General features: G+C 39.5%; 4 protein-coding genes across 14 annotated transcripts in view; 1 reads left to right on the plus strand and 3 right to left on the minus strand.

The window, feature by feature from the left end:
- sh2d3cb (SH2 domain containing 3Cb) overlaps window positions 1-21,733 on the plus strand; it is a 75,633-nt gene that overhangs the window by 23,852 nt on the left and 30,048 nt on the right. The window lies entirely within an intron of this gene.
- LOC116316295 (UDP-glucuronosyltransferase 2A2-like) lies at window positions 52-10,007 on the minus strand. Of its 7 annotated transcripts, none has more exons than XM_039621257.1 (4): window positions 9,746-10,007; window positions 8,277-8,310; window positions 6,710-7,077; window positions 52-1,349 (listed from the first exon to the last, which is right to left on the minus strand). In XM_039621257.1, the coding sequence occupies exons 3-4, from the start codon at window positions 7,073-7,075 to the stop codon at window positions 135-137; spliced, it is 1,581 nt and encodes a 526-aa protein (XP_039477191.1). In that variant the 5' UTR covers window positions 7,076-7,077; window positions 8,277-8,310; window positions 9,746-10,007; the 3' UTR covers window positions 52-134. The 7 variants fall into 7 exon arrangements, with proteins under 7 accessions (XP_039477191.1, XP_039477195.1, XP_039477192.1 ...); XM_039621261.1 differs by having other exon boundaries at window positions 52-140; window positions 5,513-7,077; window positions 9,746-10,002; XM_039621258.1 differs by lacking the exon at window positions 8,277-8,310.
- LOC120442998 (UDP-glucuronosyltransferase 2A2-like) lies at window positions 10,890-13,638 on the minus strand. The gene is made up of 2 exons (XM_039620506.1): window positions 13,628-13,638; window positions 10,890-12,544 (listed from the first exon to the last, which is right to left on the minus strand). The coding sequence occupies exon 2, from the start codon at window positions 12,528-12,530 to the stop codon at window positions 10,890-10,892; it is 1,641 nt and encodes a 546-aa protein (XP_039476440.1). The 5' UTR covers window positions 12,531-12,544; window positions 13,628-13,638.
- On the minus strand, window positions 17,064-21,706 carry LOC120443178 (UDP-glucuronosyltransferase 2A2-like). 4 transcript variants are annotated; one of them, XM_039621264.1, is made up of 3 exons: window positions 21,618-21,686; window positions 20,407-20,440; window positions 17,064-19,310 (listed from the first exon to the last, which is right to left on the minus strand). In XM_039621264.1, the coding sequence occupies exon 3, from the start codon at window positions 19,306-19,308 to the stop codon at window positions 17,728-17,730; it is 1,581 nt and encodes a 526-aa protein (XP_039477198.1). In that variant the 5' UTR covers window positions 19,309-19,310; window positions 20,407-20,440; window positions 21,618-21,686; the 3' UTR covers window positions 17,064-17,727. The 4 variants fall into 4 exon arrangements, with proteins under 4 accessions (XP_039477198.1, XP_039477197.1, XP_039477199.1 ...); XM_039621263.1 differs by having other exon boundaries at window positions 17,064-19,322; window positions 21,618-21,685; XM_039621265.1 differs by lacking the exon at window positions 20,407-20,440 and having other exon boundaries at window positions 21,618-21,706.

A 21,733-nucleotide genomic window follows, 5' to 3' on the forward strand; every position in this document is an offset into this window, starting at 1 on the left:
TGTCAGTCAGCAACATTGCCTTGTTTATCTGTATTCACACTTGACAAGATGAAAATTCAAAAAACATTTATATTGAGCTCATTTTCAGAAACTAAATACAGAAGTAAGTGGTTACAAATGTTGTAACACAATCATCATTCCTTTTTGACTTTGTTTCTGTAAAATAACTTATGCAACAGAAACCTGAATGCTGAAACAAAAATGGTAAATACTAGCAAAATAACTGCCAGCAGAAAAGCTGCCACATCGATCGAGTAGTACTGGATCCTGGACATCTTGTAAGACTCCGTCCTTAAGTGCGCCGCTCCTTTGTGCCGCATGACAAACTCGATCCAGAACATGGCTCGGTCCAGCGGTTTCATAGGCTGATCTCTTTGGATGCTGGACAGCTCCTTCATCTTCTCCCTGTAGGATGGTTGGTAGAGCACCTCCTTTAGCGCCTCCAAGAAGTTTTCTTTGTTCACTGTTGCAATATCAAGGACTTTGGCCACACCTTTTGCTTTCATCCTGAAGAAGTTATCAGCCTGGTCAAACATAAGTGGCAGGCCAACCAGGGGCACACCGTGGTAAATGGCCTCCTGTATCCCATTGGTGCCTCCATGGGCCACAAACACTCTGGTCTTGGGGTGACCCAGGAGGTCATTTTGGGGCAACCAGTCCAAGATTCGCGTGTTATTACCGAGGGTGGATGGTCTTTTGCCTTTGTGCCTCCAAATCACCTTCTGAGGAAGTTCTGCAAAAGCAGCAGCAATGTCTTCAGCAATGTCCTCTGGAAGTTCTTCTACCAGTGTTCCCAGTGTCATCACAATGACACCATGTTCACCCGAGCTCTGCACAAAGTCCTCTAGCTCTTTAGACAGGGGCTTGGAGGGTTTGCACTGAAATCCTGACATGTAGACAACGTTTGGCATTGTGGGTCGAGGGAACTCAAAGGTGAAATCATTTCTCATCAGCCAGATGTCTGCTGACTGAAACAGCTCCATGTAATGTACGTCACTGCCAAAATGACGACGGACAAATGGTTTGTAGTTTGGTTCTGTGATATACCAAATTTGATAACATGTGAAGAAAAAGTAGAGCATATTCTGGACACGCTGAATGAAAGTCATCTTGTCAGTCAGCTCTGTCCCTGGTATAGGGATGTATGAGAGTGGGGAAGGTGCAATTGCAAAATGGCCTTCACCCTGAATAGTCCATCTGACATTAAAGACAAGTGGAAGACCCAAACGGTGAGCCATAAGAACACCTGCACCAATCCAAGGATCAGTCAGAACCAAATCATATTTGGCATCATGGAGGCTCTGCATCAGCTTGGTATCCTCAAACATTCCCTCAACCATCTCAAGCACCTTCACGTGCATTTGATAAAAATGTGTCATCAGGAAATAATCCATCGAGAAGCGAGTCCAAAGTGAAGCACCTTGTCGACGCATGGTCAGTGTTTCCATTACAAATGCCCCAAAGCGCTCATCATCAATTCCGGCTGAGGAATTTATAGTGATGGTCCTGTAGTGAGGGGACTCTGACTTGATGTACCAGGTGTCATTTGGCCGCACCACTGTGACTTCATGACCTCTGGAGTGAAGCTCTGCGATGATGATATTCATGTTGATCCAGTGACTTCCATCCACAGGGAACACTAAGATTTTCCCTCCATTTACCAACAATGTAGAGCATAGCAGCACTGCAAGTGCCACCAAGTTTGGATGGCACATCTCTGAAAGAGAGTCTGACAAAGATGTCAAGATGTTAGATCGTCTCTTATGAGGAGATGGAGTTTGAGTTGAAGAGTTTGAATCACCCTAATAAATAAGGAGAAATACCTGAGATAAAGTTTAAGTTGGGAAAATATGGACTGGCCAATATTTAAACTTGACCACTGGATGTGAGATGTATTTGCCAGCTCTGCTTTGGTTTTGACTTCGATAAGATAAAAACGTAAAGTTAAAGGTTAAGATAAAGATGTGAATTATTATCTTAAAGTCATGAGCATCTTACTCACAGCAGTGAGCATCTCGTACAGTTGACCTCATTAGTGATAAGTTAGTGACTTTGCTGCTAAATTTTCATACCTTTTTAACATCGTAGTCACAAAAAACAAAATAAGAAAGAAGAAACGAAACAAAAATAAACTTCTGTATGAATAAAAAATGATCATGAAAAGAGCATGAAACTCCTTCTCTTGATTAGAGTTATGGTGTAATTTCCGGTTTTGGAAGGAGCCCATCATTGTTAATGTCAAATGTTACAATCAGAGAAATTTTGATGATCTTTACTTGAATTCCAGAGTCAACATTTATATATGTACATTTCACTGATGTTTATGAAATGGAAGCCCAGGCTGTTTATGATTTTAATTTAACTCTAAATACGAAAAAATTGTAAAACTGATTGTACCTTTTAAAAAAATGAAAAATATTCTTCCTTTTTTTTAGGGGGGAAAAACAACTCAGGTGAATTTGAGAAACTAAAGTGAAACTCTAAACACTATGAGATTATCCTTCAAGTCTTCTTTGGTTTCAGTAGCTAAAGACTTGCATTGATTCAGTTTAAATTATATAATGTAAAGAAACACTAATAAGATTCTTTATTTCTTATTTGAAAGAGACAGACATTTCTGTTCTTCAGGATAAGATCAATTTGAGTAAATTCTTGATCCTTCATGTTCTACCAGTAAAGTGGTACAGACCAATATTTCACTTTACTCACGCAGCAAATAAGACTTTAGTCCTTCATCAAATGTAATCATGTTAAACCTAATGTTGTGCCCTTAAACAGGGGGAATAGTGAGGAGAGATGAATGAATAATACTTACACGCAGCTCTCGCTTTCACTTGTCTGTATTGAGTCTAACAAAAACAACACAATCAGAACCATATCCTCGTTGCTTTGATACACTCAGTCTAAGGACTAAAGTTTCCAACTAAGGCTGCGTTCACACTGCAGGTCTTAATGCTCAATTCCGATTTTTTGATCTAATCCGATTTTTTTGTCAGCTTGTTCACACTACAAATAAAATGTGACAGCAAACGTGCACTAGTGTGAACCCTCAAAGCGGCCCGCATGCGCAAAAGAAGACGTCACACAACGCGCTCTGTTTAGACCCAGACCAAACAGTATTGTTTGACTGATGGCCCTTAATATAAAGACTTGTTTCGGACTTTATGTTTCCCAATTGTGCTTTAATTTATAAAGTTATTTTGTTATTTACATATGGCCTAATAATTATCCTTATTGCCGTTTTAGAGAGGAGCGGTGCTTCAAAGGATAGTTGCAGATTTCTGTCAGAATCTGCAGATTGTACAGTACAAATAAAATGTTCACGTTTCTCCAACGCTGTCTTCCCAACACTTTCACTAACATCTACACTGGATGGCCAGGAAGCTCGGGCGCTTCTTCGGCGCTGATAATTGGCGTTTGTCTTGTGTCAGTGACGTAATGCGACACGACCATTCAAACATCAGTCGCTTTCTAAAACATCAGATATGTATCGGAGTCAGTACCACATACGAAAGTGACCCAGGTCGGATTTGAAAATATCGGATTTGTGCTGTTCACACTGTCATACCATGATCGGATATGAGTCGCATAGGGTCAAAAAAGTCGGATTCTATGCGCTTTCGCCTGCAGTGTGAATGTAGCCTAAGTTATCCTTATTATTCGTTTTAACTGACGAGAGTACTTTAGATAGTACAAAACATGATATAACATAAGGTAAATACATCTTTTTAAATTCACATATGTTAGCTGACACATTCACTGACTTCCACAGTAATGAAATGATACTTTAAGCGCTCTATGTGTCTTTCAGAAGGTAACTTAAATACAGACAGTAGCAGAAAAGCCGTCACACAATATGACGGAGCACTAGCGAAAGCTAGCACACACAGCAACAGAGTTCAACTGAAACTTCTCAGCAAGAACAGTCCACAATTCACCTCTTTCCTTACAATGAACAATGATAATGTGCTAACAGTCAACAGTAACGCGTGTTGCCGCGTTCATAGAGTTCCGTGCGTGGCAGTTACCTTAAACAGGGGAAATACTGAGGATAGATGAATGATAACACTGACGCGCAGCTTTCGCTTTCACTTGTTTGTGAAGTGAGTGAAAGAGGGTACGCACGAATCCCCCTACTGGAGCCCTAAGGCATTACCAATGGATCAACGCACAATCAACCCAGGCAAAACTGTCACTGCTCATTTCCCTTTACATTCCCACTGCATTTTCCATACAGCAGCATAGTCAAAACAATAATAAAGGGACGCCACGAAATAAAAGGAACAGAGATGTACAACCCCAAAACGTATGAAATTTCTGGTCCTCCACACTAACTCTTTCTCGTTTTTGATATCTGTCAGCAAGAATGTTTAGTTGTTTTTCCTCTAATCGTCAAAACCTTAGTAAACAGTTTGAAATAACTAAATATTACATATTCTGTTTTCATAGGGTTAGTGTCGGGGTCGGGGTCATTGCCGATGATGACTTAGACGTCAAAAAGTTTAAGAGTAAAAACAATAAGACCTTTTAAAATGTTTCATGTTAAAAGAAAGGGTTTTATGTTAAATGTTGCATATCAGAAAAGGGTAAAGCTAAAATCTGACACCCCCCCCCCCCCCAAAGACTTCAATTATCCCTCGATGAAATAAGAAAAATCACATAATAAATTGGTGTCAGATAAACACTTTCATAAATCCTGAATATATCATTCAACCAGCTAAATGTAGTTATGTTAATAATAAATTTAGAATTTTCTCTATATATATTTTTTAAATCAACAAAGTGATCAATACTGATCTATGGTTATATGTAATACAGTGCATCAAAATAGTTGTATCAGATTTCAAGTTACTTTATTTTCTATTCCAGCAACATTTAAAATAAAGTGGGAAAATATACAGTACAAAGTGAATTTCAGCTACTTGCACACTGTTTCTATATTACTGTGAATATGTTGGTTAGGTTACAGAAGTTTTTTTTTATGCACTTGAAAAATATCACCATAAAAGTCTATAACATTTCGACAGCAATACATATAATAAAATATATTCTATAGTTGAGCACTGCATGAGGCCAAACTCTTCTTATGTGCTCTTAATGAAGGTTTAAACATCATCACCATACAGGGGTAGGAACATTTAATTATCTCCCTGTTTAACTGTGAGACAATTTTAGGAAATGTGGTGATTCTTAAAGTGTTTACAACAGCAAAATATTCTAAGTCACATGAATTTAAACCCACAACTGATTTATTGATTTGCTTGCCTCATTTTCTAACTTTTTACTGAAAGACAATTATATACATTTTAAGGTTTTAAGATTGAAAAAATAAACAAAAACACATCTGAAATATGAGTAGATCAAGGTTATTAGACAATTGTGAGATTTGTATTGTTGCACTGAGCTGCACACACTCAGGTTTGTTTGACTGCCAGTACAAATTTATCTCTGTCCTTCTCATGAATAGAGAACAGACAACAAGCATAAAAATGTTGTGACACACGCATCATTCCTTTTTGACTTTGTTTCTGTAAAATAACTTATGCAACAGAAACCTGAATGCTGAAACAAAAATGGTAAATACTAGCAAAATAACTGCCAGCAGAAAAGCTGCCACATCCATCGAGTAGTACTGGATGCTGGACATCTTGTAAGACTCCGTCCTTAAGTGTGCCGCTCCTTTGTGCCGCATGACAAACTCGATCCAGAACATGGCTCGGTCCAGCGGTTTCATAGGCTGATCTCTTTGGATGCTGGACAGCTCCTTCATCTTCTCCCTGTAGGATGGTTGGTAGAGCACCTCCTTTAGCGCCTCCAAGAAGTTTTCTTTGTTCACTGTTGCAATATCAAGGACTTTGGCCACACCTTTTGCTTTCATCCTGAAGAAGTTATCAGCCTGGTCAAATATAAGGGGCAGGCCAACCAGGGGCACACCGTGGTAAATGGCCTCCTGTATCCCATTGGTGCCTCCGTGGGCCACAAACACTCTGGTCTTGGGGTGACCCAGGAGGTCATTTTGGGGCAACCAGTCCAAGATTCGCGTGTTATTACCAAGGGTGGATGGTCTTTTGCCTTTGTGCCTCCAAATCACCTTCTGAGGAAGTTCTGCAAAAGCAGCAGCAATGTCTTCAGTGATGTCCTCTGGAAGTTCTTCCACCACAGATCCCAGTGTCATCACAATGACACCATGTTCACCCGAGCTCTGCACAAAGTCCTCTAGCTCTTTAGACAGGGGCTTGGAGGGTTTGCACTGAAATCCTGACATGTAGACAACGTTTGGCATTGTGGGTCGAGGGAACTCAAAGGTGAAATCATTTCTCATCAGCCAGATGTCTGCTGACTGAAACAGCTCCATGTAATGTACATCACTGCCAAAATGACGATGGACAAAAGGTTTGTAGTTTGGTTCTGTGATATACCAATTTTGTAAAGTTAAGAAGAAAAAGTAGAGCATATTCTGGACACGCTGAATGAAAGTCATCTTGTCAGTCAGCTCTGACAGGGGTGTAGGGATGTAAGAGAGTGGGGAAGGTGCAATTGCAAAATGGCAATGAAAGTGGACATTAAAGACAAGTGGAAGACCCAAACGGTGAGCCATAAGAACACCTGTACCAATCCAAGGATCAGTCAGAACCAAATCATATTTGGCATCATGGAGGCTCTGCATCAGCTTGGTATCCTCAAACATTCCCTCAACCATCTCAAGCACCTTGACATGCATTTGAATCAGCTGTTTCATTAAGTCATACTCCATTGATAATCGAGTCCAAAGTGAAGCACCTTGTCGACGCATGGTCAGTGTTTCCATTACAAATGCCCCAAAGCGCTCTTTATCAATTCCGGCCGAGGAATTTATAGTGATGGTCTTGTAGTGAGGGGACTCTGACTTGATGTACCAGGTGTCATTTGGCCGCACCACTGTGACTTCATGACCTCTGGAGTGAAGCTCTTCAATGATGATATTCATGTTGATCCAGTGACTTCCATCCACAGGGAACACTAAGACTTTCCCTCCATTTACCAACAATGTAGAGCATAGCAGCACTGCAAGTGCCACCAAGTTTGGATGGCACATCTCTGAAAGAGTCAGACAAAGATGTGAAGATGTTAGATCATCTCTTATGGGGAGATGGAGTTTGAGTTGAAGAGTTTGTATCACCTTAATAACTAATGAGAGATATACCAGAGACAAAGTTTAAGGTGGGAAAATATGGACTGGCAAATATTTAAACTTGACCAGTGGATGTGAGATGTAATTGCCAGCTCTGCTTTGGTTTTGGCTTAGATAAGATAAAAATGTAAATTTAAAGGTTAAGATAAAGATGTGAATTATTATCTTAAAGTCATGAGCCTCTTACTCACAGCAGTGAGTCACAAAAAGCAAAATAAGAGAGAAGAAACGAAACAAGAATAAACTTCTGTATGAATAAAAAATGATCATGAAAAGAGCCTGAAACTCCTTCTCTTGATTAGAGTTATGGTGTAATTTCCGGTTTTGGAAGGAGCCCATCATTGTTAATGTCAAATGTTACAATCAGAGAAATTTTGATGATCTTTACTTGAATTCCAGAGTCAACATTTATATATGTACATTTCACTGATTTTTATGAAATGCATGTTTAACATTTAGTGTTTTACCTTTTTCTTTTAAATCTGACTTTGCTCATTGCCTGCAGCAGTGTGTTTCTTTTAAGATATAATTTAGAGTTTGTTTTCCTTTATTAAATAGAGGCTGACAAGAAGTTTGGGAACTAGAGACTGGCATGATGTACAGTTAAAATGACTGTGGTGTGGAAGCCCAGGCTGTTTATGATTTTAATTTAACTCTAAATACGAAAAAATTGTAAAACTGATTGTACCATTTAAAAAAACGAAACATTTTCTTTCTTCTTTTAGGGGGGAAAAACAACTCAGGTGAATTTGAGAAACTAAAGTGAAACTCTGAACAGTATGAGATTGTCCTTCAAGTCTTCTTTGGTTTCAGTAGCTAAAGACTTGCATTGATTCAGTTTAAATTATATAATGCAAGGAAACACTAATAAGCTTCTTTATTTCTTATTTGAAAGAGACAGACATTTCTGTTCTTCAGGATAAGATCAATTTGAGCAAATTCTTGATCCTTCATGTTCTACCAGTAAAGTGGTACAGACCAATATTTCACTTTACTCACGCAGCAAATAAGACTTTAGTCCTTCATCAAATGTAATCATGTTAAACCTAATGTTGTGCCCTTAAACAGGGGGAATAGTGAGGAGAGATGAATGAATAATACTTACACGCAGCTCTCGCTTTCACTTGTCTGTATTGAGTCTAACAAAAACAACACAATCAGAACCATATCCTCGTTGCTTTGATACACTCAGTCTAAGGACTACAGTTTCCAACTAAGGCTGCGTTCACACTGCAGGTCTTAATGCTCAATTCTGATTTTTTGATCAATTCCGATTTTTTTGTCTGCTTGTTCACACTACAAATAAAATGTGACAGCAAACGTGCACTAGTGTGAACCCTCAAAGCGGCCCGCATGCGCAAAAGAACACGTCACACAACGCGCTCTGTTTTGACCCAGACCAAACAGTATTGTCTGTGAAGGTTCTCAGTCATCCAGGTCATCGTAGTCAAAGGAGTTTGCAAAGAAAAGCGTCTGGACTTCTTTAAGTTGCTTGAAGACGTTTCACCTCTCATCCGAGAAGCTTCTTCAGGTCAAATGGCCGAGGGACTCTCGGCCATTTGACCTTAGAACTGAAGAAGCTTCTCGGATGAGAGGTGAAACGTCTTCAAGCAACTTAAAGAAGTCCAGACGCTTTTCTTTGCAAACTCCTTTGACCAAACAGTATTGTTTGACTGATGGCCCTTAATATAAAGACTTGTTTCGGACTTTATGTTTCCCAATTGTGCTTTAATTTATAAAGTTATTTTGTTATTTACATATGGCCTAATAATTATCCTTATTGCCGTTTTAGAGAGGAGCGGTGCTTCAAAGGATAGTTGCAGATTTCTGTCAGAATCTGCAGATTGTACAGTACAAATAAAATATTCACGTTTCTCCAACGCTGTCTTCCCAACACTTTCACTAACATCTACACTGGATGGCCAGGAAGCTCGGGCGCTTCTTCGGCGCTGATAATTGGCGTTTGTCTTGTGTCAGTGACGTAATGCGACACGACCATTCAAACATCAGTCGCTTTCTAAAACATCAGATATGTATCGGAGTCAGTACCACATACGAAAGTGACCCAGGTCGGATTTGAAAATATCGGATTTGTGCTGTTCACACTGTCATACCATGATCGGATATGAGTCGCATAGGGTCAAAAAGTCGGATTCTATGCGCTTTTCGCCTGCAGTGTGAATGTAGCCTAAGTTATCCTTATTATTCGTTTTAACTGACGAGAGTACTTTAGATAGTACAAAACATGATATAACATAAGGTAAATACATCTTTTAAATTCACATATGTTAGCTGACACATTCACTGACTTCCACAGTAATGAAATGATACTTTAAGCGCTCTATGTGTCTTTCAGAAGGTAACTTAAATACAGACAGTAGCAGAAAAGCCGTCACACAATATGACGGAGCACTAGCGAAAAGCTAGCACACACAGCAACAGAGTTCAACTGAAACTTCTCAGCAAGAACAGTCCACAATTCACCTCTTTCCTTACAATGAACAATGATAATGTGCTAACAGTCAACAGTAACGCGTGTTGCCGCGTTCATAGAGTTCCGTGCGTGGCAGTTACCTTAAACAGGGGAAATACTGAGGATAGATGAATGATAACACTGACGCGCAGCTTTCGCTTTCACTTGTCTGTGAAGTGAGTGAAAGAGGGTACGCACGAATCCCCCTACTGGAGCCCTAAGGCATTACCAATGGATCAACGCACAATCAACCCAGGCAAAACTGTCACTGCTCATTTCCCTTTACATTCCCACTGCATTTTCCATACAGCAGCATAGTCAAAACAATAATAAAGGGACGCCACGAAATAAAAGGAACAGAGATGTACAACCCCAAAACGTATGAAATTTCTGGTCCTCCACACTAACTTTCTCGCTTTTTGATATCTGTCAGCAAGAATGTTTAGTTGTTTTTCCTCTAATCGTCAAAACCTTAGTAAACAGTTTTAAATAACTGAATATTACATATTTTATTTTCATAGGGTTAGTGTCAGGCTTCATGTTAAATGTTGCATATCAAAAACGGTAAAGCTAAAATCTGCCCCCCTTCCCAAAAAGACTTCAATTATCCTCGATGAAAAAGAAAAATCACATAATAAATAGCTGTCAGATAAACACTTTCATAAATGCTCAATATATCATTCAACTAGCTAAATGTAGTTATGTTAATAATAAATTTAGAATTTTCTGTATATATATGTTTTTAAATCAACAAAGTGATCAATAGTCTTCTATGGTAATATGTAATACAGTGCACCAAAATAGTTGTATTAGATTTCAAGTTACTTTATTTTCTATTCCAGCAACATTTGAAATAGTGTAGAAAAATGTACAGTACAAAGTGAATTTCAGCTACATGCACACTGTTTCTATATTACTGTGAATATGTTGGTTAGTTACAGAAGTTTTTTTATGCACTTGAAAAATATCACCATCAAATTCTGTAATATTTCTACAACAATACATGTAATAAAATTAATTCTATTGTTGAGCACTGCATGAGGCCAAACTCTTCTTATGTGCTCTTAATGAAGGTTTAAACATCATCACCATACAGGGTAGGAACATTTAATTATCTCCCTGTTTAACTGTGAGACAATTTTAGGAAATGTGGTGATTCTTAAAGTGTTTACAACAGCAAAATATTCTAAGTCACATGAATTTAAACCCAGTCAGGTTTGTTACACTACCAGTACAAATTTATCTCTATTTATCCTTCTTCTGAATAGACAACAGATGACAAGCATACAAATTTTGTGACACAATCATCATTCCTTTTGACTTTGTTTCCGTAAAATAACTTGAGCAACAGAAACCTGACTGCTGAAACAAAATGGTAAATACTAGCAAAATAACTGCCAGCAGAAAGGCTGCCACATCCATCGAGTAGTACTGGATGCTGGACATCTTGTAAGACTCAGTCCTTAAGTGCGCCGCTCCTTTGTGCCGCATGACAAACTCGATCCAGAACATGGCTCGGTCCAGCGGTTTCATAGGCTGATCTCTTTGGATGCTGGACAGCTCCTTCATCTTCTCCCTGTAGGATGGTTGGTAGAGCACCTCCTTTAGCGCCTCCAAGAAGTTTTCTTTGTTCACTGTTGCAATATCAAGGACTTTGGCCACACCTCTTGCTTTCATCCTGAAGAAGTTATCAGCCTGGTCAAACATAAGTGGCAGGCCAACCAGGGGCACACCGTGGTAAATGGCCTCCTGTATCCCATTGGTGCCTCCGTGGGCCACAAACACTCTGGTCTTGGGGTGACCCAGGAGGTCATTTTGGGGCAACCAGTCCAAGATTCGCGTGTTATTACCAAGGGTGGATGGTCTTTTGCCTTTGTGCCTCCAAATCACCTTCTGTGGAAGTTCTGCAAAAGCAGCAGCAATGTCTTCAGTGATGTCCTCTGGAAGTTTTTCCACCATAGATCCCAGTGTCATCACAATGACACCATGTTCACCCGAGCTCTGCACAAAGTCCTCTAGCTCTTTAGACAGGGGCTTGGAGGGTTTGCACTGAAATCCTGACATGTAGACAACGTTTGGCATTGTGGGTCGAGGGAACTCAAAGGTGAAATCATTTCTCATCAGCCAGATGTCTGCTGACTGAAACAGCTCCATGTAATGTACATCACTGCCAAAATGACGATGGACAAATGGTTTGTAGTTTGGTTCTATGACATACCAAGTATGTAAAGTTAAGAAGAAAAAGTAGAGCATATTCTGGACACGCTGAATGAAAGTCATCTTGTCAGTCAGCTCTGACAGGGGTATAGGGATGTATGAGAGTGGGGAAGGTGCAATTGCAAAATGGCCTTCACCCTGAATAGTCCATCGGACATTAAAGACAAGTGGCAGACCCAAACGGTGAGCCATAAGAACACCTGTACCTGTCCAAGGATCAGTCAGAACCAAATCATGTTTGGCATCACGGAGGCTCTGCATCAGCTTGGTATCCTCAAACATTCCCTCAACCATCTCAAGCTCTTTGACACGCATTTGATAAAAATGTGTCATCACGTCATACTCCATCGATAATCGAGTCCAAAGTGAAGCACCTTGTCGACGCATGGTCAGTTTTTCCTTTACAAATGCCCCAAAGCGCTCATCATCAAATCCGGCTGAGGAATTTATAGTGATGGTCTTGTAGTGAGGGGACTCTGACTTGATGTACCAGGTGTCGTTTGGCCGCACCACTGTGACTTCATGACCTCTGGAGTGAAGCTCTTCGATGATGATATTCATGTTGATCCAGTGACTTCCATCCACAGGGAACACTAAGACTTTCCCTCCATTTACCAACAATGTAGAGCATAGCAGCACTGCAAGTGCCACCAAGTTTGGATGGCACATCTCTGAAAGAGAGTCTGACAAAGATGTCAAGATGTTAGATCATCTCTTGTGAGCAAGGGGTTTGAGTTGAAGAGTTTGAATCACCCTAATAAATAAGGAGAAATACCTGAGATAAAGTTTAAGTTGGGAAAATATGGAGTGGCCAATATTTAAACTTGACCACTGGATGTGAGATGTATTTGCCAGCTCTGCTTTGGTTTTGACTTCGATAAGATAAAAACGTAAATTTAAAGGTTAAGATAAAGATGCGAATTATTATCTTAAAGTCATGAGCATCTTACTCACAGCAGTGAGCATCTCGTACAGTTGACCTCATTAGTGATAAGTTAGTGACTTTGCTGCTAAATTTTCATACCTTTTTAACATCATAGTCACAAAAAGCAAAATAAGAAAGAAGAAACGAAACAAGAATAAACTTCTGTATGAATAAAAAATGATCATGAAAAGAGCATGAAACTCCTTCTCTTGATTAGAGTTATGGTGTAATTTCCGGTTTTGGAAGGAGCCCATCATTGTTAATGTCAAATGTTACAATCAGAGAAATTTTGATGATCTTTACTTGAATTCCAGAGTCAACATTTATATATGTACATTTCACTGATTTTTATGAAATGCAAGCCCAGGCTGTTTATGATTTTAATTTAACTCTAAATACGAAAAAATTGTAAAACTGATTGTACCTTTTAAAAAAATGAAAAATATTCTTCCTTTTTTTAGGGGGGAAAAACAACTCAGGTGAATTTGAGAAACTAAAGTGAAACTCTAAACACTATGAGATTGTCCTTCAAGTCTTCTTTGGTTTCAGTAGCTAAAGACTTGCATTGATTCAGTTTAAATTATATAATGTAAAGAAACACTAATAAGCTTCTTTATTTCTTATTTGAAAGAGACAGACATTTCTGTTCTTCAGGATAAGATCATTTTGAGTAAATTCTTGATCCTTCATGTTCTACCAGTAAAGTGGTACAGACCAATATTTCACTTTACTCACGCAGCAAATAAGACTTTAGTCCTTCATCAAATGTAATCATGTTAAACCTAATGTTGTGCCCTTAAACAGGGGGAATAGTGAGGAGAGATGAATGAATAATACTTACACGCAGCTCTCGCTTTCACTCGTCTGTATTGAGTCTAACAAAAACAACACAATCAGAACCATATCCTCGTTGCTTTGATACACTCAGTCTAAGGACTACAGTTTCCAACTAAGGCTGCGTTCACACTGCAGGTCTTAATGCTCAATTCTGATTTTTTTGTCTGCTTTTTCACACTACAAATAAAATGTGACAGCAAACGTGCTCTAGTGTGAACCCTCAAAGCGGCCCGCATGCGCAAAAGAACACGTCACACAACGCGCTCTGTTTTGACCCAGACCAAACACTATTGTTTGACTGATGGCCCTCAATGTAAAGACTTGTTTCGGACTTTGTTTCCCAATTGTGCTTTAAGTTATAAAATTATGTTGTTATTTACATATGGCCTAATAATTATCCTTATTGCTGTTTTAGAGAGGAGCGGTGCTTCAAAGGATAGTTGCAGATTTCTGTCAGAATCTGCAGATTGTACAGTACAAATAAAATGTTCATGTTTCACTGGATGGCCAGGAAGCGTTCACGATGTCTCCTCGGGCGCTTCTTCGGCGCTGATAATTGGCGTTTGTCTTGTGTCAGTGACGTAACACGACATGACCATTCAAACAGCAGTCGCTTTCTAAAACATCAGATATGTACCGGATTCAGTACCACATATGAAAGTGCTAATTTAGTTTAGCTTTCCAATTCAGCACAATTCGGTTATTAATATAAAGGTTGTCCTTACCTTTAACTTAGTGGGCCCCGTCCACCCGAATGATCTGCTGATTCCTGTCCGTCTGACACTGGACTCTGTCCTCCTCAATTTAACACTCAGACTCACATCAACTGGGCAGAAACACCAAAAACTGTCCCAATTCTTTTTTGATGTGCTGAGAATAAACAACCAATACTCAGATCAAGTCCAATCAACAACAATTATTTATTAAACACATATGTGGGAGATGTACACAACATCACCCTCTGCATACATCTCAAAGAGGAAGCACACATCATACTGTTATATATGTCAGGTTTCACACCCCCTCATGCGTAAGCAGATAACGTAACCTGCATCAGTTACTGTTAGTGACAGTTAGACACAATTCCTTTTTCCGTGATCTTCTGCAATTACTTAGAAGTCTGTCGTAACTTCCTCTCACCCAGCTGTTTCCTATTGTTCTCTCTTAGCAGGCAATGCTCTCTGCAACTCTGCACAAAGCCTCCTGTTCTGCACAGTTTCAGTCTTGCTAAGCAATGACCTATGACACAGTTTAAAACTGAAAAGTGGCCTCTAATATACTGGCCTGTTATTAAATGCATAAAACAAAATACACAGCAAATAAGCACTAGAAAATATATTTTCCTAATACTTGCTGTAGGATGAACCTCTGACAAACTAGATGCAGAGGGTATTGCATGGCGCTGCAGAATGCTGTGGTAGCTGTTTTGGTTCAGGGTGCTGCTCATTCTGTACAAATCACCAACCCTGGATCCAGCAAAACGGCCCCAGACCATCACACTTCCTCTTCCATGTTTGACAGTGGATGGCACACACTGTGGAACAATCTTTTTGCCTACTCGATGGCGTACAAAGATCCTGCCTGATTAACCAAAGATTTCTAATTTTGATTCATCAGTCCATTATACCTTCTTCTAGTTTTCAGTGGTCCAATGGTGGCGTTTCATGACCCAGGCAAGCCTTTTTATCTTATTATGACACCTTAGCAATGGCTTTCTTCTTGGCTTTCTTTCATCCTGTCAAACCTACAGCTCAAAGTCTTCTTTTCACAGTTGAAACTGAGACTTGCTTACTACGACCATTAAGCTGTGCATGAAGCTGTTGTCCTGTGAGCCGCTTATCATTCAAGCTGTTAACTCTCAGAAACTTGTCCTCTGATTCAGTTGTGGCTTTGGGTCTGCCCGACCTCTTCCTGTCAGAGTTTCCCCCAGTTTCTGAGTGCCTTTTGATGGTGAAGGAAACTGTACTCACTGACACCTTGACTTTCTTTGCAATTTCTCTGTAGGACAGACCTACATTTTTAATTGTTATAATGGTCTGGCTCTCTTCCATTGTTAATTGTCTTTCTCGCCCTTTTTGTAGCAACACACTGCTTTCTGCTGTACAATACTGTTCAACTGATGCTCATTAGGGTCTGGTACCACAGTGTGTTCCCACACTGCTTTTATGCAGAGAGAGGGGGGTGTAAATGATCCAGAAAGGTTGGGACACCTGTAGGAATTAGTAGCAACAGCTTTCAAGGCTTGATCAACCTCCATTGCTGCAGAACAGCTTTAAATTGTTAACCAATTTTATGTTCCCTGAAGTCTTCTTTAGTTTCAGTAACTAAAAACTTGTATTGATTCAGGTCAAATTAAATAATTTGAGGAAACACAAATAAGCGTCTTTATTTCTTATTTGAAAGAGGCCAAATATTTTTGTTCTTCAGGATGAGACCAATTTGAGCAAATTTGTGAGCCTTTGCGTTCTTCCAGTTAAGTAGTACAGTCCAATATATCACTTTACTCATATTCTGTTTGCATAAGGTTAATGTCAGGGTTGGTGTCATTGCCAATGATGACTTAGACCTCAGAAAGTTTAAGAGTAAAAACAATAAGAACTTTTCAAATATTTCATGTTTTAAAAAAACAAAACAAAAAAAGTATAATTCTCAAATCTGACAAAAAAAACTTGACTTCTAAAGAAAACTCACATAATAAATAGGTGTCAGATGAAAAACTTTCATAAATCCTGAATATATGATTCAAGTAGTTAAATACGGAGCCCCGCAAGGGACATTGCAGAAAAAAAATGAAGATGAACTTCTGCGAGATCTCGCAAAAGTTTTGCGAGATCTCGCAAAATAGGCCGCATCCTTCGGAGGCCGCCAGCTCGAAGCTGACCGGGAGGTCGAGGGACGATGTGTCGGGAGTGCGGTGTTCACCCCCAGCTCTAGTGGGCCTCGACCTCCTGGTCAGCTTCGAGCTGGTGGGTAACAGATATCTCCAAAAACGTTGGCGCACTTTTGCAAATAAGTGATGTCTTGATAAAAGTGCAGATATTTTAAGTTTACACAGCTACATTCATGCCTGAAAATAAAAGTTTATTTTGTGACCCAGAAAGAGTAATATTAAAACTAAGTAGCTGCCGCCATCGTTGAAAAATGGAATTGGCTGGTCCGTGTTATGAATTCTTGGATAGGTTGGGCCACGAAGGATACACCGACTCAGCCTTTAAATGCGACCTGTGAAGGATTGCAGCCTATGTTGCGAGATTTCGCTAAAGTTCATCTTTATTTTTTTGCCCTCCAATGTCCCTTGCGGGGCTCTGTAGTTAAATGTAGTTAAGTTAAAAATAAATGTAACAATGGAGACATTGCTGTATATATATATTTTTTAAATCAACAAAGTGATCAATAGTGTTCTATGGTAATATGTAATACTGGGCACCAAAATGGTTGTATCAGATTTCAAGGTACTTTATTTTCTATTCCAGCAACATTTAAAATAAAGTGGGAAAAACATACAGTACATAGTGAGCTTCAGTTACTTGCACACTGTTTCTATATTACTGTTGGAAGGGTTACAGAAGTTTTTTTTTCAATAAATTTGAAAAATATTAGCAAAAAAGTCTGTGAAATTTCTACAACAATACATATAATAAAATATATTCTATAGTTGAGCACTGCATGAGGCCAAACTCTTCTTATGTGCTCTTAAGAAAGGTTTGAATATCATCACCATACAGGAGTGAGAAACATTTAATTGTCTTCCTGTTTAACTGTTAGACAATTTTAGGAAATGTGGTGAATCTTAAAGTGTTTACAACAGCAGAATATTCAAAATCATATTAATTTAAACCCGCAACTGATTTGCTTTACTTATTTTCTACTTTGCCACGAAACTTGCCTGCAATGTATTTACATTTGAAAGTTTCAAAATCCGAATGCAAATAAACACAAAGACATCTAAAATGTGAGTAGACTGAGGTCATTAGAAAATGTGAGGTTTGTATTGTTGCACTGAGCTGCACACACTCAAGGTTGTTACACTAGCAGTACAAATGTATCTCTGTTCTTCTCCTGAATAGAGAACAGATGGCAAGCATACAGTTTGTAACACAATCATCATTCCTTTTTGACTTTGTTTCTGTAAAATAACTTATGCAACAGAAACCTGAATGCTGAAACAAAAATGGTAAATACTAGCAAAATAACTGCCAGCAGAAAAGCTGTCACATCGATCGAGTGGTACTGGATTATGGACATCTTGTAAGACTCCGTCCTTAAGTGCGCCGCTCCTTTGTGCCGCATGACAAACTCGATCCAGAACATGGCTCGGTCCAGCGGTTTCATAGGCTGATCTCTTTGGATGCTGGACAGCTCCTTCATCTTCTCCCTGTAGGATGGTTGGTAGAGCACCTCCTTTAGCGCCTCCAAGAAGTTTTCTTTGTTCACTGTTGCAATATCAAGGACTTTGGCCACACCTTTTGCGTTCATCCTGAAGAGGTTATCAGCCTGGTCAAACATAAGTGGCAGGCCAACCAGGGGCACACCGTGGTAAATGGCCTCCTGTATCCCATTGGTGCCTCCATGGGCCACAAACACTCTGGTCTTGGGGTGACCCAGGAGGTCATTTTGGGGCAACCAGTCCAAGATTCGCGTGTTATTACCGAGGGTGGATGGTCTTTTGCCTTTGTGCCTCCAAATCACCTTCTGAGGAAGTTCTGCAAAAGCAGCAGCAAAGTCTTCAGCAATGTCCTCTGGAAGTTCTTCTACCAGTGTTCCCAGTGTCATCACAATGACACCATGTTCACCCGAGCTCTGCACAAAGTCCTCTAGCTCTTTAGACAGGGGCTTGGAGGGTTTGCACTGAAATCCTGACATGTAGACAACGTTTGGCATTGTGGGTCGAGGGAACTCAAAGGTGAAATCATTTCTCATCAGCCAGATGTCTGCTGACTGAAACAGCTCCATGTAATGTACATCACTGCCAAAATGACGATGGACAAATGGTTTGTAGTTTGGTTCTGTGACGTACCAAATATGTAAAGTTAAGAAGAAAAAGTAGAGCATATTCTGGACACGCTGAATGAAAGTCATCTTGTCAGTCAGCTCTGACCCTGGTATAGGGATGTATGAGAGTGGGGAAGGTGCAATTGCAAAGTGGCCTTCACCCTGAATAGTCCATCGGACATTAAAGACAAGTGGCAGACCCAAACGGTGAGCCATAAGAACACCTGCACCAAATGCAGGATCAGTCAGAACCAAATCATATTTGGCATCATGGAGGCTCTGCATCAGCTTGGTATCCTCAAACATTCCCTCAACCATCTCAAGCACCTTCACGTGCATTTGATAAAAATGTGTCATCAGGTCATACTCCATCGAGAAGCGAGTCCAAAGTGAAGCACCTTGTCGACGCATGGTCAGTGTTTCCATTACAAATGCCCCAAAGCGCTCTTCATCAATTCCGGCTGAGGAATTTATAGTGATGGTCTTGTAGTGAGGGGACTCTGACTTGATGTACCAGGTGTCATTTGGCCGCACCACTGTGACTTCATGACCTCTGGAGTGAAGCTCTGCGATGATGATATTCATGTTGATCCAGTGACTTCCATCCACAGGGAACACTAAGATTTTCCCTCCATTTACCAACAATGTAGAGCATAGCAGCACTGCAAGTGCCACCAAGTTTGGATGGCACATCTCTGAAAGAGAGTCTGACAAAGATGTCAAGATGTTAGATCGTCTCTTATGAGGAGATGGAGTTTGAGTTGAAGAGTTTGAATCACCCTAATAAATAAGGAGAAATACCTGAGATAAAGTTTAAGTTGGGAAAATATGGACTGGCCAATATTTAAACTTGACCACTGGATGTGAGATGTATTTGCCAGCTCTGCTTTGGTTTTGACTTCGATAAGATAAAAACGTGAAGTTAAAGGTTAAGATAAAGATGTGAATTATTATCTTAAAGTCATGAGCCTCTTACTCACAGCAGTGAGCATCTCGTACAGTTGACCTCATTAGTGATAAGTTAGTGACTTTGCTGCTAAATTTTCATACCTTTTTAACATCGTAGTCACAAAAAGCAAAATAAGAAAGAAGAAACGAAACAAAAATAAACTTCTGTATGAATAAAAAATGATCATGAAAAGAGCATGAAACTCCTTCTCTTGATTAGAGTTATGGTGTAATTTCCGGTTTTGGAAGGAGCCCATCATTGTTAATGTCAAATGTTACAATCAGAGAAATTTTGATGATCTTTACTTGAATTCCAGAGTCAACATTTATATATGTACATTTCACTGATTTTTATGAAATGGAAGCCCAGGCTGTTTATGATTTTAATTTAACTCTAAATACGAAAAAATTGTAAAACTGATTGTACCTTTTAAAAAAATGAAAAATATTCTTCCTTTTTTTAGGGGGGAAAAACAACTCAGGTGAATTTGAGAAACTAAAGTGAAACTCTAAACACTATGAGATTATCCTTCAAGTCTTCTTTGGTTTCAGTAGCTAAAGACTTGCATTGATTCAGTTTAAATTATATAATGTAAAGAAACACTAATAAGATTCTTTATTTCTTATTTGAAAGAGACAGACATTTCTGTTCTTCAGGATAAGATCAATTTGAGTAAATTCTTGATCCTTCATGTTCTACCAGTAAAGTGGTACAGACCAATATTTCACTTTACTCACGCAGCAAATAAGACTTTAGTCCTTCATCAAATGTAATCATGTTAAACCTAATGTTGTGCCCTTAAACAGGGGAATAGTGAGGAGAGATGAATGAATAATACTTACACGCAGCTCTCGCTTTCACTTGTCTGTATTGAGTCTAACAAAACAACACAATCGGAACCATATCCTCGTTGCTTGGATACACTCAGTCTAAGGACTAAAGTTTCCAACTAAGGCTGCGTTCACACTGCAGGTTTTAATGCTCAATTCCGATTTTTTGATCTAATCCGATTTTTTTGTCAGCTTGTTCACACTACAAATAAAATGTGACAGCAAAGCGTGCACTAGTGTGAACCCTCAAAGCGGCCCGCATGCGCAAAAAGAAGACGTCACTGGCGCGCTCTGTTTAGACCCAGACCAAACAGTATTGTTTGACTGATGGCCCTCAATATAAAGACTTGTTTCGGACTTTATGTTTCCCAATTGTGCTTTAATTTATAAAGTTATTTTGTTATTTACATATGGCCTAATAATTATCCTTATTGCCGTTTTAGAGAGGAGCGGTGCTTCAAAGGATAGTTGCAGATTTCTGTCAGAATCTGCAGATTGTACAGTACAAATAAAATGTTCACGTTTCTCCAACGCTGTCTTCCCAACACTTTCACTAACATCTACACTGGATGGCCAGGAAGCTCGGGCGCTTCTTCGGCGCTGATAATTGGCGTTTGTCTTGTGTCAGTGACGTAATGCGACACGACCATTCAAACATCAGTCGCTTTCTAAAACATCAGATATGTATCGGAGTCAGTACCACATACGAAAGTGACCCAGGTCGGATTTGAAAATATCGGATTTGTGCTGTTCACACTGTCATACCATGATCGGATATGAGTCGCATAGGGTCAAAAAAGTCGGATTCTATGCGCTTTCGCCTGCAGTGTGAATGTAGCCTAAGTTATCCTTATTATTCGTTTTAACTGACGAGAGTACTTTAGATAGTACAAAACATGATATAACATAAGGTAAATACATCTTTTTAAATTCACATATGTTAGCTGACACATTCACTGACTTCCACAGTAATGAAATGATACTTTAAGCGCTCTGTGTCTTTCAGAAGGTAACTTAAATACAGACAGTAGCAGAAAAGCCGTCACACAATATGACGGAGCACTAGCGAAAGCTAGCACACACAGCAACAGAGTTCAACTGAAACTTCTCAGCAAGAACAGTCCACAATTCACCTCTTTCCTTACAATGAACAATGATAATGTGCTAACAGTCAACAGTAACGCGTGTTGCCGCGTTCATAGAGTTCCGTGCGTGGCAGTTACCTTAAACAGGGGAAATACTGAGGATAGATGAATGATAACACTGACGCGCAGCTTTCGCTTTCACTTGTCTGTGAAGTGAGTGAAAGAGGTACGCACGAATCCCCTACTGGAGCCCT

This window comes from Oreochromis aureus, linkage group 12 (assembly GCF_013358895.1).
Source record: "Oreochromis aureus strain Israel breed Guangdong linkage group 12, ZZ_aureus, whole genome shotgun sequence".
Classification (NCBI taxonomy): Eukaryota; Metazoa; Chordata; class Actinopteri; order Cichliformes; family Cichlidae; genus Oreochromis; species Oreochromis aureus.

Excerpts from the sequence above, each read along its gene's own strand:
- LOC116316295 (XM_039621258.1), bottom strand. The coding sequence starts at position 7,075 with ATGTGCCATCCAAACTTGGTGGCACTTGCAGTGCTGCTATGCTCTACA. Across the intron at positions 1,350-6,709 it reads TGATTCAAATGCATGTCAAG|GTGCTTGAGATGGTTGAGGG; the intron begins GTGCTTGAGATG and ends ATGCACGTGAAG.
- LOC120442998 (XM_039620506.1), bottom strand. The coding sequence starts at position 12,530 with ATGTGCCATCCAAACTTGGTGGCACTTGCAGTGCTGCTATGCTCTACA.
- LOC120443178 (XM_039621265.1), bottom strand. The coding sequence starts at position 19,308 with ATGTGCCATCCAAACTTGGTGGCACTTGCAGTGCTGCTATGCTCTACA.